The sequence below is a fragment of the Globicephala melas genome, chromosome 21 (genome assembly GCF_963455315.2).
Source record: "Globicephala melas chromosome 21, mGloMel1.2, whole genome shotgun sequence".
Lineage (NCBI taxonomy): Eukaryota > Metazoa > Chordata > Mammalia > Artiodactyla > Delphinidae > Globicephala > Globicephala melas.
Window position 1 is genome coordinate 13,494,377 of NC_083334.1, and position 13,545 is coordinate 13,507,921.

The window sequence follows — 13,545 nt, forward strand, 5'->3', positions numbered from 1 at the left end:
AGAACTCTGTGCTTTTTCTTGGATACTTGATAGACCTGTTCAACCAAAAAGGTTGAAATCAAAACCATATTCTGAAAAAAAAAAAAAAAACCCACCATATTCTGGTCTCAGGTGTCCTTTGTTTTACTGGTAACCAGCATCAACCACGTCCTGGAGCAGGGCTCCCTCATTTAGTTGAGGGTCCCTCAAATCTTTTTGCTAGGATTTCTCCAAACATCGCAGGTAAAGTTTTAAATCCCTGAGGAAGTACTGTCCAGCAGTACTGTTGTTTAATTCTTAGTACCAAGATTTTCCCATTTGAAAACAAACAACTCTTGGGATTTAAAACAAGGATATGCAAGAAAAGGCATCTTTCAACTCTAATACGGTAAACCAGCAATGTCTGGACAGATTAGTGAGCAGAGAATATGGGTTAGGGACTACTGGATTAGTCTCTTTTACAATCTAACTGTTCTTAAATCGTGTACAAGCTGACCTCAGGTGGTATCCTAAGCTGTATAGGCCTAGCTCTTTGCTATTCCCAGCCTCCCGTCTGCACAGGTCTTCGGACTCCCCTTTGCAAATCTCTTCTGGAACAGTTGCAGGCTGTTCTTTTGGGGACTGGAGTAATAAAGCCTGCAATGCGCAAGCCTGCTCTGGTGGTACTTTAATGTCTGTCCACTCAGGGGCAAAGGTAACCCTGATATTTAGTTAGTAAATCTCGTCTCAGAAAGGGAATGGGGCATTCAGGAATGTATACAAAGGTATGCTTCAGATGTGTTTTCCCCAACTGACAGTTTAGCAGCTGGAAAAAAAGGCATTTTCAAGGTTTCTTTGGACACCCCAGTTACTAACATAGTTTTAGAAAGAAGCTTAGAAAGCCAGGTATTTAAAACTGAGTAAATGGTCCAATATCAATCAAAATCCAAGTTAATTTCCCACGGTCATAGTCATCCAGGGCTCTGCTTAGGAAATGATGGACTTCACAAGATTTAAAGGAACCCCTAGGGCCTGGCATTCTTGGTCACTGTCATTCTCAGCTCGGGCATCCGATGTGCCAGCTGTTTACCTTCAAGAGGCTTACTTAGGACGGGACCCTCTTTTCCAGTGTCCCTCCTGTTTGCAATATGCACACTGGCGGAGTCCGGCTATTGGGTGCCCGTGTGAGCGGAAGCTTTTGCCGAGTCCCTTGTGAGAGTCCTTGATTCCATCCAGCTCTTCCCGGTGCTAAGGTAGCCGCCCGCAGAGCAGCCTCTTTCATTCTCCATTGTTCCCTTTTCTCCTGAACCTGGTCTCCGCCATTAGAAACTTTAAAAGGCAGTTTCAACAAGTCAAGACATAGACATTCCTAAAGGCCCTTCCATCTTTTGCAGTTTCTTCTGTATACTGGGTGCGCTCTGACCAAAACTGGTCACTCTGACTTTTATAAGTTCTCTTTGTATGTTGCCTATAAGCTTTAAAGACCCTTTCTGGAAATTCTGAAGGATCCTCATTTGGTCTGTTTTACCTCCTGTACTTTATTAAGGCTTGTTTTGGCATCCCTCTTCGCAATCCTGCAAGAACGCAATCTCCGTAAAGTTCGGGCCCGTCTCCAGCATTCACATCCCCATCAGGATCTGCTTTTGTGTAGCCCCGCATGCAGCAGCCCTCACCGGGTTGCCAGGGGTTTCTGCACGAAGCAGATCTGCCTCCTCTCGAGGCAGCACCATCCTATGCTCTTCTGAAGTGAGGAGGGTATTTAATACATTTTGAACATCTGCTCAGGTTAGTTTGTGGGTTGCAAAAAAAAAAAAAAACCAAAAATCAATGAAGGTTTTCCATTCTCGAGTCATCTCTATAAGTTGGCATATTATTCTTCCAGTTAAATAAATCCAAAGCGGACAGGGAAGTGGACCCAGATCCATCCCAGCAGCTGCCCAGCCTCGGCATTCACAGACCCCGTGGGGACCTGCCTTAAGGGATATTGCCCTATCCGCACTTGGGTCGCACCCATGGCCAAGCTGCACACCCTGGCAGGTAATGAGAGGGGAGGCCATTCCTGTTTCTCAACCCTCAGACACTGGGGTGGAGGGCACAGGGGCCCGAGAGCCTGAGGCTCAAATGCTGACAGTGAAGGAGCGGCAGCGCCACCCTGTAAGGGTGGAGGGGAGCGTCCGAGCGGCCACTCAGCCCTCAAGCCACCCTCCTTCTCATTAGAATCCAGCAAAACAGATGTCTGTGCCTTTCCTTCCTGTTGGACCATTACCTTACATCTCCTCTACACAGGTTTATTCTGATACAAGAACATAAGAGACTGTACATAAGGTATTTCATCCCGTTTTTATTCCTGTTTACAAAATAAATCTACTTGCAAAGTTTTATTGTAATTTAAGGATCCATTTTCAGGCCATTGTGCTCCAGAGTCCAGAGAATATTATGGTCACTTAGTGTTACAAAAAATAACCATCTTTTATTTCTCCATGGATTCATAACAGAAAGTCTCCCAATTTTGGAGAATGTAGCCTAGACGGCTGCAAGAGGGAACTGAATTAACATTGCCCATTTTGAAGGAGCTTTGTTCCCAGGTGGGTGCAGCAACTAAATCTTAGGGTCCTTGCTACAGTCGCCAAGAAGCTCAACCCCCGGTAGCCAATTCCTAACAATTAAGACAATCAGACATAGACAGACATGGACAAACAAAACAAAAACAAAAACAAAACCCAGAGCCCTGGGCCGTAAACTCAGGTACAGAGTACCTCAGCAGCAGTAACCTTTTATATTGTCTACCAAAATCCCATCAGGTGGGCCTCTGACCCACGATCCTTCAGGGTTCCAAAGACAATCTAGGCACAAGTACATTTCTTTAACGAGATTTACCCTAAAAACATGTTCCAAATCCAAAAGCCCAAAACCCCAAAAATGTCACTAAAAGACAGGTCTAGCTGCTCGCCACTCAAAAACCAATATTCAAGAGGCAAGGCTACTGGAAAGTCTGCTTTATTTCTGAGGCCGGCAACGGGGAGAATGGTGCACTTATGTTCAGAGACTGATTCCTCACTGACAAATCAGAGGACAAGCACATTTTTTTTTTTTTTTTTTTTTTTTTGCGGTACGCGGGCCTCTCACTGCTGTGGCCTCTCCCGTTGCGGAGCACAGGCTCCGGACGCGCAGGCTCAGCGGCCATAGCTCACGGGCCCAGCCGCTCCGCGGCATGTGGGATCCTCCCGGACCGGGGCACAAACCCATGTCCCCTGCATCGGCAGGTGGACTCTCAACCACTGCGCCACCAGGGAAGCCCTGGGCAAGCACTTTTAAAGGGGAGTTTCAGGGGTGTTTAGGCGGAGGGAGGGGGCTACATGCAGAAACAGCCCAGTCAGCTCCGACAGTCACCTTGAAATTGGTCACGTGGTGGTCTGGTCAGCGTCATCTTCATTGTTTTAAGTACAGTTAGTCTTCAGTTCCAGGGTCGGTTTGTTCCCATTTCTTTGAAGCCAGTTCTCAGAACTGTGGCAGCTTATGTCATGGCTACACAGCCTGGTCATCATGTAGTTAATTGCTTTCACCTAGTGGGGGTTTCAGTATCTATAAAACAGCTGAAAGGAGACGGCCCAGAATATTATCTATAGCCCTATGAGGAGGGACTAATGGTCCCCGACTTCATTCAGTGACTAAACTATTACTACTTGGTCTTGTTTTCCTTTGCTTCTGCACTTTCTCACATCTCTGAATTTATTCTTTGACTAAAGTTTTTCTACAGACAGAAGACAGGCAGAGGGCATGGAGGGGAAGCACCATAGGGTCCTGCTCCATTTCCTCTCCTTGCTACAAGATGAAACTAAGCACGGAAGGTCAGCAGTGCCTCCCTGAAAACCCAGGGTCAGTCTGGGAACGGACACGCCAGGGAGCTGCTCGGGCTGGCCCACCGGACCTCAGTGCCTGCAAGGGGCCGACGAGCCGTGGGCCAAAGGTTCGCCTGGACTCACCTCTTGGGTGGCTCACCACATGTGTTACCGAACCAGATCTGTCTTGCCAGACGCACAGCAAGCCAAACGCAGAGACACCGAGGTTTGCAGCAAAAAGAGGCAGCCAAACCGGAAGACGGGAGAACAAATCTCAAACCAGCCTCCAGCAAGCAGGCAGCTCGGGGTATTTATGGGATAAGGAATAAAAAACAGCAGGGCGGTCCGAGGCATGGGGAGCGTGCGGGGCGTGGCGAAACGTGATTGGGAAAAGATGTGGGAATTGGCGGGTAATCGTCTCTCTGCGCAGGTGCAGAGAGATGCAGGCCTCTGCACGTTCAAAACATCATGAAGCAATGGACGCCTGTGGATGCCCAGCTGGAGAGTCGACGGTCCTATCTAGTCTTAACCAGCTCAGCTCAAACTAGATGCCACTGGCTCCAAGTTCCCAGAAAACAACTCAGGCAAACATCTTATTGTTTATGCAAGTGCAGCTTGGAGGACACATGAGTCTTAAAACGACTTTGATTAGTGAAGGCAGGTGAAGTGGATTTAACCCACAGTTTCAAAACCTTCAAAAATCACTCCAAAGAGGAAAATAATATTTGACGGTCACGTACATTTGTATACACTGCATTCTAACTTTTACTCCTCACTAGTCTCTCAAAGTGCTATTGCTGGCTAAACAACACAGTAATAGATGAGAAAATAAAGGTGTTTTACTGAGTCCCACATCATGTGGATTTACTTCTGTGAGTGTGTGAGGTAGGTGTCTACCATTTTTTCCCCCAACTGGTTAGTAAGAGAGAACGTACAGTATAATGGTAGTAGAGTGAAGTGTTCGTGTAAATCCTCCCACAGATAGCAGTGATTAAATCAGGACCAAACATAAAGAACAACTTTCTAAAGGCACTGGGAGGGACTTCCCCGATGGCACAGTGGTTAAGAATACGCCTGCCAAGGCAGGGAACACGGGTTCGAGCCCTGGTCTGGGAGGATCCCACGTGCCGCAGAGCAACTAAGCCCATGCGCCCCAACTACTGCGCCTGTGCAGAGAAGCCACCGCAGTGAGAAGCCCGGGCACCGCACCAAAGGGTAGCCCCTGCTCTCCACAACGAGAGAAAGCCTACACGCAGCAACAAAGACCCAACGCAGCCAAAAATAAATTAATTAATTTTAAAAAAGTTATTAAAGGCACTGGGAAGTTTATCAAAGCAAACACAAACTGGAAGAGGAATGACTCTTGAGAACTGCAACTGAAAGGGATCATTGAAGTTCAATGAACTCCAGAGAGGATAAACAAACACCCTCTCCTAGGCATGCATCATAGTCAAACTGCTGAAATCCACAGAAATCCTGCAAGCAGCCAGAGAAAAAGGACACATTATATACAGGGAACATAATACAATCAGAGACTGAGTTCTTGTCAGAAGCTAGAAGAGTTTACAACGGCATTGTTTTTTTTGGTTTTTTTTGCGCGGTTCGCGGGCCTCTCACTGTTGTGGCCTCTCCCGTTGCGGAGCACAGTCTCCGGACACGCAGGCTCAGAGGCCATAGCTCACGGGCCCAGCCGCTCCGCGCCATGTGGGATCTTCCCTGACCGGGGCACGAACCCCTGTCCCCTGCATCGGCAGGCGGACTCTCAACCAGTGCGCCACTAGGGAAGCACTACAATGGCATTTTTAAAGTGAGGAAAGGAGAAACTCAACCAGCAAAGCAATTCATCAAAAATGAAGGCAGAGTGAAGACATTTTCAGGTAATTATAAAATTGGAGATAACTCATTACCTGCATACTTACAAGAAATGCTCTTTAAAGGAAATTCTTCAGGTTGAACGGAAAAGGAATATGGTGCCAGATGGCAACGCAGATTGATAGGGAGGAATGTAAAGCCTCAGAAATGGTAAATATGTACAAATATAAAAGGATACCCAGGCACATATATACATACCTGTGTATGTTTTCTTTTCAATTTCTTTCAAAAGTTATATGACTAAAGCAAACGTAATGCAGTTTTGTATCAATATTTTGGGGTTTATAACACGTAAATTTCAAGACATTTCAAACCTACCACACAAAGCATATTTGTTTCCACCAGACCCTGGACCAAATTAGTGTCAAGAACTCGGTAAATTAATAAAATGATAAACATTAAAAGAATTTGCTCTTTGCCCCTTTACCTTGGGTTAACTGAACAGACCTACAGAGGCCATCTTCTTTTTTGCTCCATTGGCCTCCATATGTAATTAAATTTAAGCCATTCTATTTTGGAGTTGCCATATGCCAACCCGTCGAATCTACCAATTTTCCTGGTCTTTCTACACCTTCGTGTTCTTCCCACATCAGCTTATTCTGTATCTGTCACTGTACTCATTCCTTTGTCCCTCTTTCCCTCCATGACACTCACTCATGTGGCAGATATCTTATTTCTCCAGCTACTCTGCTGTACTTAAACCACTGAACATGGCTGGAGAAAAACATAACCATGCTGACAGGTCCTTCCTGCAATTTGTGACTTCAAATTTCAGAGCGAGCTCTCCCCTCACAAGCAATACTATCAGTTTGTCTCATCAATGATCTCTCCCACTTATCTGGAAGAGAAGATACTACTTCAAACCTTTTCCTTTCTCTTCAGACTTCTGCTGTCCCCTCGCTCCCTCTCCTCAGTCTCAGCTCATGGCTTCAACTTTTTAAATATTTTTATAAAAAATATGGAACAGTTCATGGAGTTGTGTGTCATCTTTGCACAGGGGCTATGCTTATTTTCTCTGAATTGTTAGAATTTTAGGATACATGCTGCCACAGCAAACACATGGCTTGTCTTTTATTTCACTGAGAAAACAGAAAGAATTGAAAGAAACACCAAATCTATCAGTTTACCTGATTCATCATCAATTTTTTCCTCTCTACCAGATCGTGTGTCAACTTACAAATAATAATGTAATATCTTTGATCTGGGAGAAAACTCTCCCTTGATCCCATGATCCCTCCCAGTTATTGCACATATATTTGTTCTACTTTATAACAAAGCTCAGTGCTTATCTCCACTTCCTTACATCCGTATGTCTTCTCCACCCACTCCAATCTTGGTCCCTTATGACCTTGGTCCCACTGAAATGGTTTTGTCAAGATCTCCAGTGAAATTCATCTTAGTATGTCTGATAGTAAGTGCTCAGTTTTCATTCTACTCACCTCTCAGCAGAATTTGATACAGATGATCACTCCCTTCTTCTTTTTTTTTTTTTTTTTTTTTTTTTGCGGTACGCGGGCCTCTCACTGTTGTGGCCTCTCCCGTTGCGGAGCACAGGCTCCGGACGCGCAGGCTCAGCGGCCATGGCTCACGGGCCCAGCCGCTCTGCGGCATGTGGGATCTTCCCGGACCAGGGCACGAACCCATGTCCCCTGCATCGGCAGGCGGACTCTCAACCACTGCGCCACCAGGGAAGCCCCACTCCCTTCTTGAAACAATTTCATCGTTTGACTTTCAGATCACCACACAGTCCTCATTTTCCTCTGTCCTCCCTGTCTTCTCCTTCTCATTTCTCCTTTGCTGGCTAGCTGTTCTTTCCGTTATGACCATGAAATACTGGAGGGCTTCCAGTCCCTGGCCTTGACCTGTGGCTCTTGTCTATGATACTCACTCATTCAGCAATCTTATCCAAGCTGGTGCTGTAACTCCCACTGCTCCACAGATAGCCCCCCACTGATTTCTCTAGTCCTGATGGCACCGTTGAGCTCCAGACTCTCTACCTGACATCTCTACTTAGGTGTCTTAACAGGTACTTCAAATGAAACACTCAAACATAAATGTTTCGCTTTTCCTCCTGTACGCCAAATGTGCTTCTCCCTCAGTCACCCCATTGTTATTAAATGGCAACATCATCCACTCAAGACAAAAAGTAGGAATCATCCTTGATTCCTCCCCTTATCTCTGCCCCTCTCCCAATCCATCAGAAAGTCCTGTATCCTCTTAAGAGCACATCCTAGATCTGTCCACTTTTCTCTATTCCCACCACTATAATTTCAGTTAAAGCTGCTCTTTTATCTGCACTGGCTTCCTCACTGGACTTCCTGCTTCTACTCCTGCCTCCATTCAATCCAATCTCCACACAACAGACAAAATGATCTTTAAAAATGTTAATCATATTAATTGCACTCTCTTTTGGTGTCTTCACACTGCATTGAGAATACAATCCATTTGGCCGTAGTTTGCCAAGTTCCACGTGGTTTGGTCCCTGTTTCACTGTTTTGACTGTATTCCAGCTGTACCATCCTTCCTCAGGCCTGAACACTAGCTATTTCCTCTGCCTGGAATGTGATTCACCTAGACCTATACGTTGCTCCTTCTTGCTGCTCAGTTCTTCATTCAAGTATCAGATAAAATGGTGGAATGACACAGGGAGGAAAATGTAATCCCAGAGCCAAAGTCTTCAGGTTAACATTAGAAAATTCCCAATAACCAGGAAATTGATAGAACTAGGAAAGCAAGGAGTTGGTATGAACTTCAAAGTAGGTACACTTTGTGCCTGAGGTGAAGGAGAAATAATAGCTAGAAAGTGAATTGGGAAATGAAAATAATACCAGCTCTACCTTTGAGCACTATGGTACTTTGGGAAGTTGTAAGGAGAGGCCTCCTCTAAAGAGGGCTGCTTGTGGGACAACCAAGTTTCTGATAAGGCAAGGAAGTGAAGGAAGTAGTCTGAGAAAAAGGCTGAGAATACAGAAGATCTAAGAATGGCATACAGAAAAGTAGAAAGAGTATTACATAAAAATTTGCATAGGGCTTCTCTGGTGGCGCAGTGGTTGAGAGTCCGCCTGCCGATGCAGGGGACACGGCTTTGTGCCCCGGTCCGGGAAGATCCCACATGCCACGGAGCGGCTGGGCCCGTGAGCCATGGCTGCTGAGCCTGCATGTCCGGAGCCTGTGCTCCACAGCGGGAGAGGCCACAGCAGTGAGAGGCCCGCGTACCGCAAAAAAAAAAAAAAAAAAAAAAAAATTTGCATAACTACCACATAGATTGTCAGTAATAACATTTTGCTATATTTGCTTCATCTGTCTTTTTTGGTGACTTGTTTCAAGTTATATGCCGATATGAAAATATCAGGACACTTCACCCCTAAATATTTCAGTATGAATTACAAAAGAAGACATTTTTCTGCATAAGTACCATATAAGTGTCACTTCTAATAAAGTCAGTATTATGAAAAAAGGCAGGAGAGAGAGTTAATCTAGATTAAAGAAACTTGTAGATATTACAACTCAATGCATTGGGTGGTCTCTGACTGAATGCTGGCTTGAAAGACTACTTTGGGACAATTTGAGAATTTTGAATATAAACTGGGTATTAAATGGTATTAGGGAATATGTGTTAGTTTTGGTAGATGTATTCAGTATAAATTCTATTTTTGGAAAGTAAAATTTTTAAAGATTTGTTTTCACAAGTTTAAGTTGTTTCATTGCAATTTGTTCCCCAGTCTTCTCATGTTTGATTGACAAAATGTGTTTTGTTAACTTTTTGAGACTAGAGTTCAATTGTCATCTAATTTCTATTGTATTTCTTCTGGTTAGGCCCTGTCAGAAATTAAGCATTTTATTGCTTTCCGCTTTATTTTTGTGCAGCCAATATTTTTCACTGGTATTATTATTATATCTTTGGTAAACTCAAATTGTTGATTCTTTTTGTTTATGTAAATTCTTTCTGGTTAGATTGTTTAAAAGTTTTAAAAAGATATAGTGATGAATATTATCCTACTGTTATTACCATTTTCCAAGGACTTATTTCTAAATTCCATGTTAAATAATCCTATAACTTGGGTGATGGTGCAGTCATGATACCATTTAAATAGAAATAGGGGACCATTGAGTTAGAAAGTATAAAAACCAATTTTTCAAAAAAATTCGCATTCTAGAGAGAGACTTAAGAAGTTTCATAGCAAGTGTGACTGTCTAATGAACACATTCTGGTTTCAGCTTATCTTTTTTTTTTTTGCATAGGGCAATACATGGAAGAATATACTCTAATAACAAAGTTCATATTTGATAGTAAAATTTGGAGTGATCTTATTTTTGCTTATTTTCTAACTTTTCTCCATGTTCATGTAGCTTTGAAGTAACTTTTAAAAACAAAGGAAAACATTTTAAAGCAAAAATGTTATTGACGGCTAATAGTAGCAAGGAGAGGGGCAAAAAGAAATTTGTTTTTCACGTAAATGTAAAAATGACTACTGCTATCCTTTAAATGCTGAAATGATAATTATTTAAATATAAGTAAGAAATATATCATTAAAATATAATTTTAAATATATCAAATAATCCATAAACAATGAAATCTTAAACACTGTGAACAAAACAATAACTTACAGCGTCTGCGGTCATCCCCAGACCATCATAATACATCACTCCTAGCTGGTAAGTTGCCTGATGATCCTTTTCCTTGATTTCTTCAAACTGTTCTAATGCTTCTTTATACCATCCCTGTAAGCTCCCAGGAAATACTGAATTATTTTCATTATTACCTTAAAGTAATCCCAAATACTTAGTTCCCACCTAACTCTAGCTAGCAGCACCAAATAAAACAAGACAGCAACAAATTTATGGAATTTGCAAGTAAGCTATTGACAACAATCAACACACTATAAAATCAATAAAATAAACCTAAATATGGCAACTGAGGGAACTGACCAGGAGGAACCTGGGTCAGACTCTCTTTGGCTTTCACTCTTACTCTTGGCTATTGCCAAACCGCTGTCTAAATGATAGCCTAGCCCTCTGCTCATTCCAGCCTGCCATATCACCCGCTACTCCTGGAGTATGAGAAACTTCAGAGATGGGGCCAAAGACTCTGAGAAAAGATAAACATCAGGATATCCACTACTACTAAATATCCACTATGATATGGCTCTTCCAGTTTTGCCATTTTCTAGCTAGGGAGAAGACACAGAAAAACAAACATGTGATTCTCCAAAATTATCTTTCTCCCATACTTCCTATGAAAACCTACGTGTTATATGTCATTCATTTAAGGCTCCTCAGCGTTATAGGATATAATAACAAATACGCTGAAGTGTAAGGAACAAAAATGGGGCTTGGGCTTCCCTGGTGGCACTGTGGTGGAGAGTCCACCTGCCGATGCAAGGGACACGGGTTTGTGCCCCGGTCCGGGAAGATCCCACATGCCGCGGAGCGGCTGGGCCCGTGAGCCATGGCCGCTGAGCCTGCGTGTCCGGAGCCTGTGCTCTGCAACGGGAGAGGCCACAACAGTGAGAGGCCCGCGTACCTCATTAAAAAAAAAAAAAAAAATGGGGCTTATGTCTTAATCCACCATGGAAAATGCCTTACGCTAAAGAATAAATCATTTGTAACAGTGGAAAGAGAGTCTCTGAGTTGGAAGGTCATTACTAGGAAGAGCAGGCCAGAGAAAAGCAACTTTTGGAAAACACAGAAACAATTGAATTTCTCTTTTCATAAACTGTAATTAATCAACAAACTGATAAAATTAATAAAAACTGTACCAAAATGCTAACAAATATTTATCTTAAAGAACATACAACAATGAGTAAATGACTGTGTTGTAAAGATTCATTCTCCTTTCTGGCTAGTGTTTGGCCAACATATAAGAGGGCTGGAAAACTTAGAATACTCTATACAGAGGAAGAGAAAGGAAGTCCTTTTAGTTTTTCATGATTTTAAATACCAGATACATGCTGGAAAATCTCAGATATATACTTTCAACTCAGACTTCTCCTTTGAGATCTAGAGTCTTACATGTAGTTTCTACTTTGAAACATGTATACTTGGATGACTGAGGGGAATCTCAAACATAAAATGTCCAAAAACTGACCTCCTGATGGTTCCCTCAAAACTCACTCCTCCCCACTTCTCTATTTTTCAGTCCATGATGCCATTACTTGTATCTCCAAAATAAATCCAGGACCCAGCTCCACCGCTGGGTCAAGATCACCATCCTCTCTTGACCCAACTAGTATAATTTTCCCCTAAACTGGTCTTGGTTCTATGCTTCCCTTCCAATCCATTCATCACAGTCTCAAAACACTTCAATGGCTTCTCACTACATTTTAAACAAGGCTTATCTAGAGTCATTCTCTGCCTCGCTGACCATGACATTGGTCTCTTAATTCCTAGAGCTCACCAAACTCTTCCTCATCTCAGAAACGTTGCATTTGTTCTCCCTTCTACCTGGAATGCACTTCCCTGTGGCTGTTTGCATTAACTGTTTCCTTTTCTTCAAGTTTTAGTTTCAACAACAGGTATTTCCGCCCTATCCCTAAGTTATTCTCTCTCAGAGTACCCAGTTAATTGCTTTCATAGTACTTTAACTTATTTTTAATTATATATTAATTTAATTTCTTCCTCTAGACTGTAAGCTCTATGAAATGGGGCCCATTCTAACCCCCTCATTACTGTATAGCTAGTACCTAGCATAATAGTAGCAAATACTTATAAAGCACTTACTAGGTGCCAGGCCCTGTTAGTATTTTTACAATTAATATACCCTCATAATAGCTCTATGAAATACATATTATTACCCTCTTTTATAGATGAGGAAACTGAGGCACCAAGAGGTTAAGCATTTGTGCCCAAGGATACAGTTAACAAGAAATAGAACCGTATTGGAACCTATGCCCAAAGCTGAAAGATCATTCTCTGAACCATTGTGCTATGTGATCCTCACAGTGACAGGTGCGTTATGAGTCCTCAACAAATATTTGTTGCCAGAATGAATGAAGGGGCCATCAAAAGATAAGTAAGTGGGATATAGTTGAACAGCTGCCCAAACATTCAATGGATAGTGAGGGGTTGGGGACAGCTGGTCCCTTTTCACATCTTCCCTTGGGGTTCAATGAACAACTGAAGCTATATTGCTGAAGTTGGAGTGATAGTTTGCATAGGTCCTCCTAGACCTACTTTGCAAACCTCAGCATAATGTGGATAAAGAGGGAAATTCCCTCCTTACTCCATACAGGAACATATAAAGCTGCCTTTAAGTACTAGATAAGAATCAGGATTTTTCATTGTTAATAAAATGAAAATATTTTATAAATGATGTTGAATATATCGGGCAAAATATAAAAATTAGATTTTTAATTTATCATGTGAAAATGGATTTCATACCAAAATGACTCCTATAAATGACATTAATTAGAATGATTTTTATGGAGAAAGGTTGAATATTCCGTAAGCTGGGACCAATTTATCATACTTAAATCCACAACAATAATCTATGGAATTTGACAGAATTTCCCTGGTTTAACAATGTAAGGAACTCTATAGGAAATTTTGCTATGAAGATCTAACAGCAGCTTTATATGAAAACAAATCAACAAAAAATGATACCTCTTCAAAATACAGTTGACCTCGTAGGAAATATGCCAGAGTATCCCCTCTTCTTATTCTTTCCTTCAAGAGGTGCAATGCCTTTTCCACCAAACTAGCATGGCTGTAATGATCTGATTTTTTAAAAAGTAAAGAATTCCATCTTTATCCATACAATATGAATTTTCTCTCTTAAACTAATAAATTAAATAGAATTCATCTGACACTGTACTAGTTTCCCTCCTAGTTCTCATTCCTAAAACTGACCTCCTTAGTTCAAGGAAAAAGCACTACC

At 42.4% G+C, this 13,545-nt stretch overlaps 1 protein-coding gene and 1 non-coding gene across 9 annotated transcripts in view; both read right to left on the reverse strand.

Moving 5' to 3' along the window:
• LRP2BP (LRP2 binding protein) overlaps positions 1 to 13,545 on the reverse strand; it is a 58,736-nt gene that overhangs the window by 29,132 nt on the left and 16,059 nt on the right. For 3 of the 8 annotated variants that reach the window (XR_009560543.1, XR_009560544.1, XM_060291526.1), the window contains exon 3: positions 13,272 to 13,384. The exons of 4 other annotated variants lie outside the window; for them this stretch is intronic. Coding sequence is in view for 1 of the 4 variants with exons in the window: in XM_060291526.1 (XP_060147509.1) it covers positions 13,272 to 13,384 (113 nt within the window). In the remaining 3 variants the exon portion in view is untranslated. Of the gene's footprint in view, positions 1 to 10,277; positions 10,392 to 13,271; positions 13,385 to 13,545 lie in introns of all 8 variants that reach the window. One more of the 8 variants, XR_011377122.1, reaches the window with a different exon arrangement.
• LOC115841186 (U6 spliceosomal RNA) lies at positions 6,622 to 6,724 on the reverse strand. Its single transcript, XR_004034742.1, has one exon. It is a non-coding gene; the product is annotated as a U6 spliceosomal RNA (small nuclear RNA).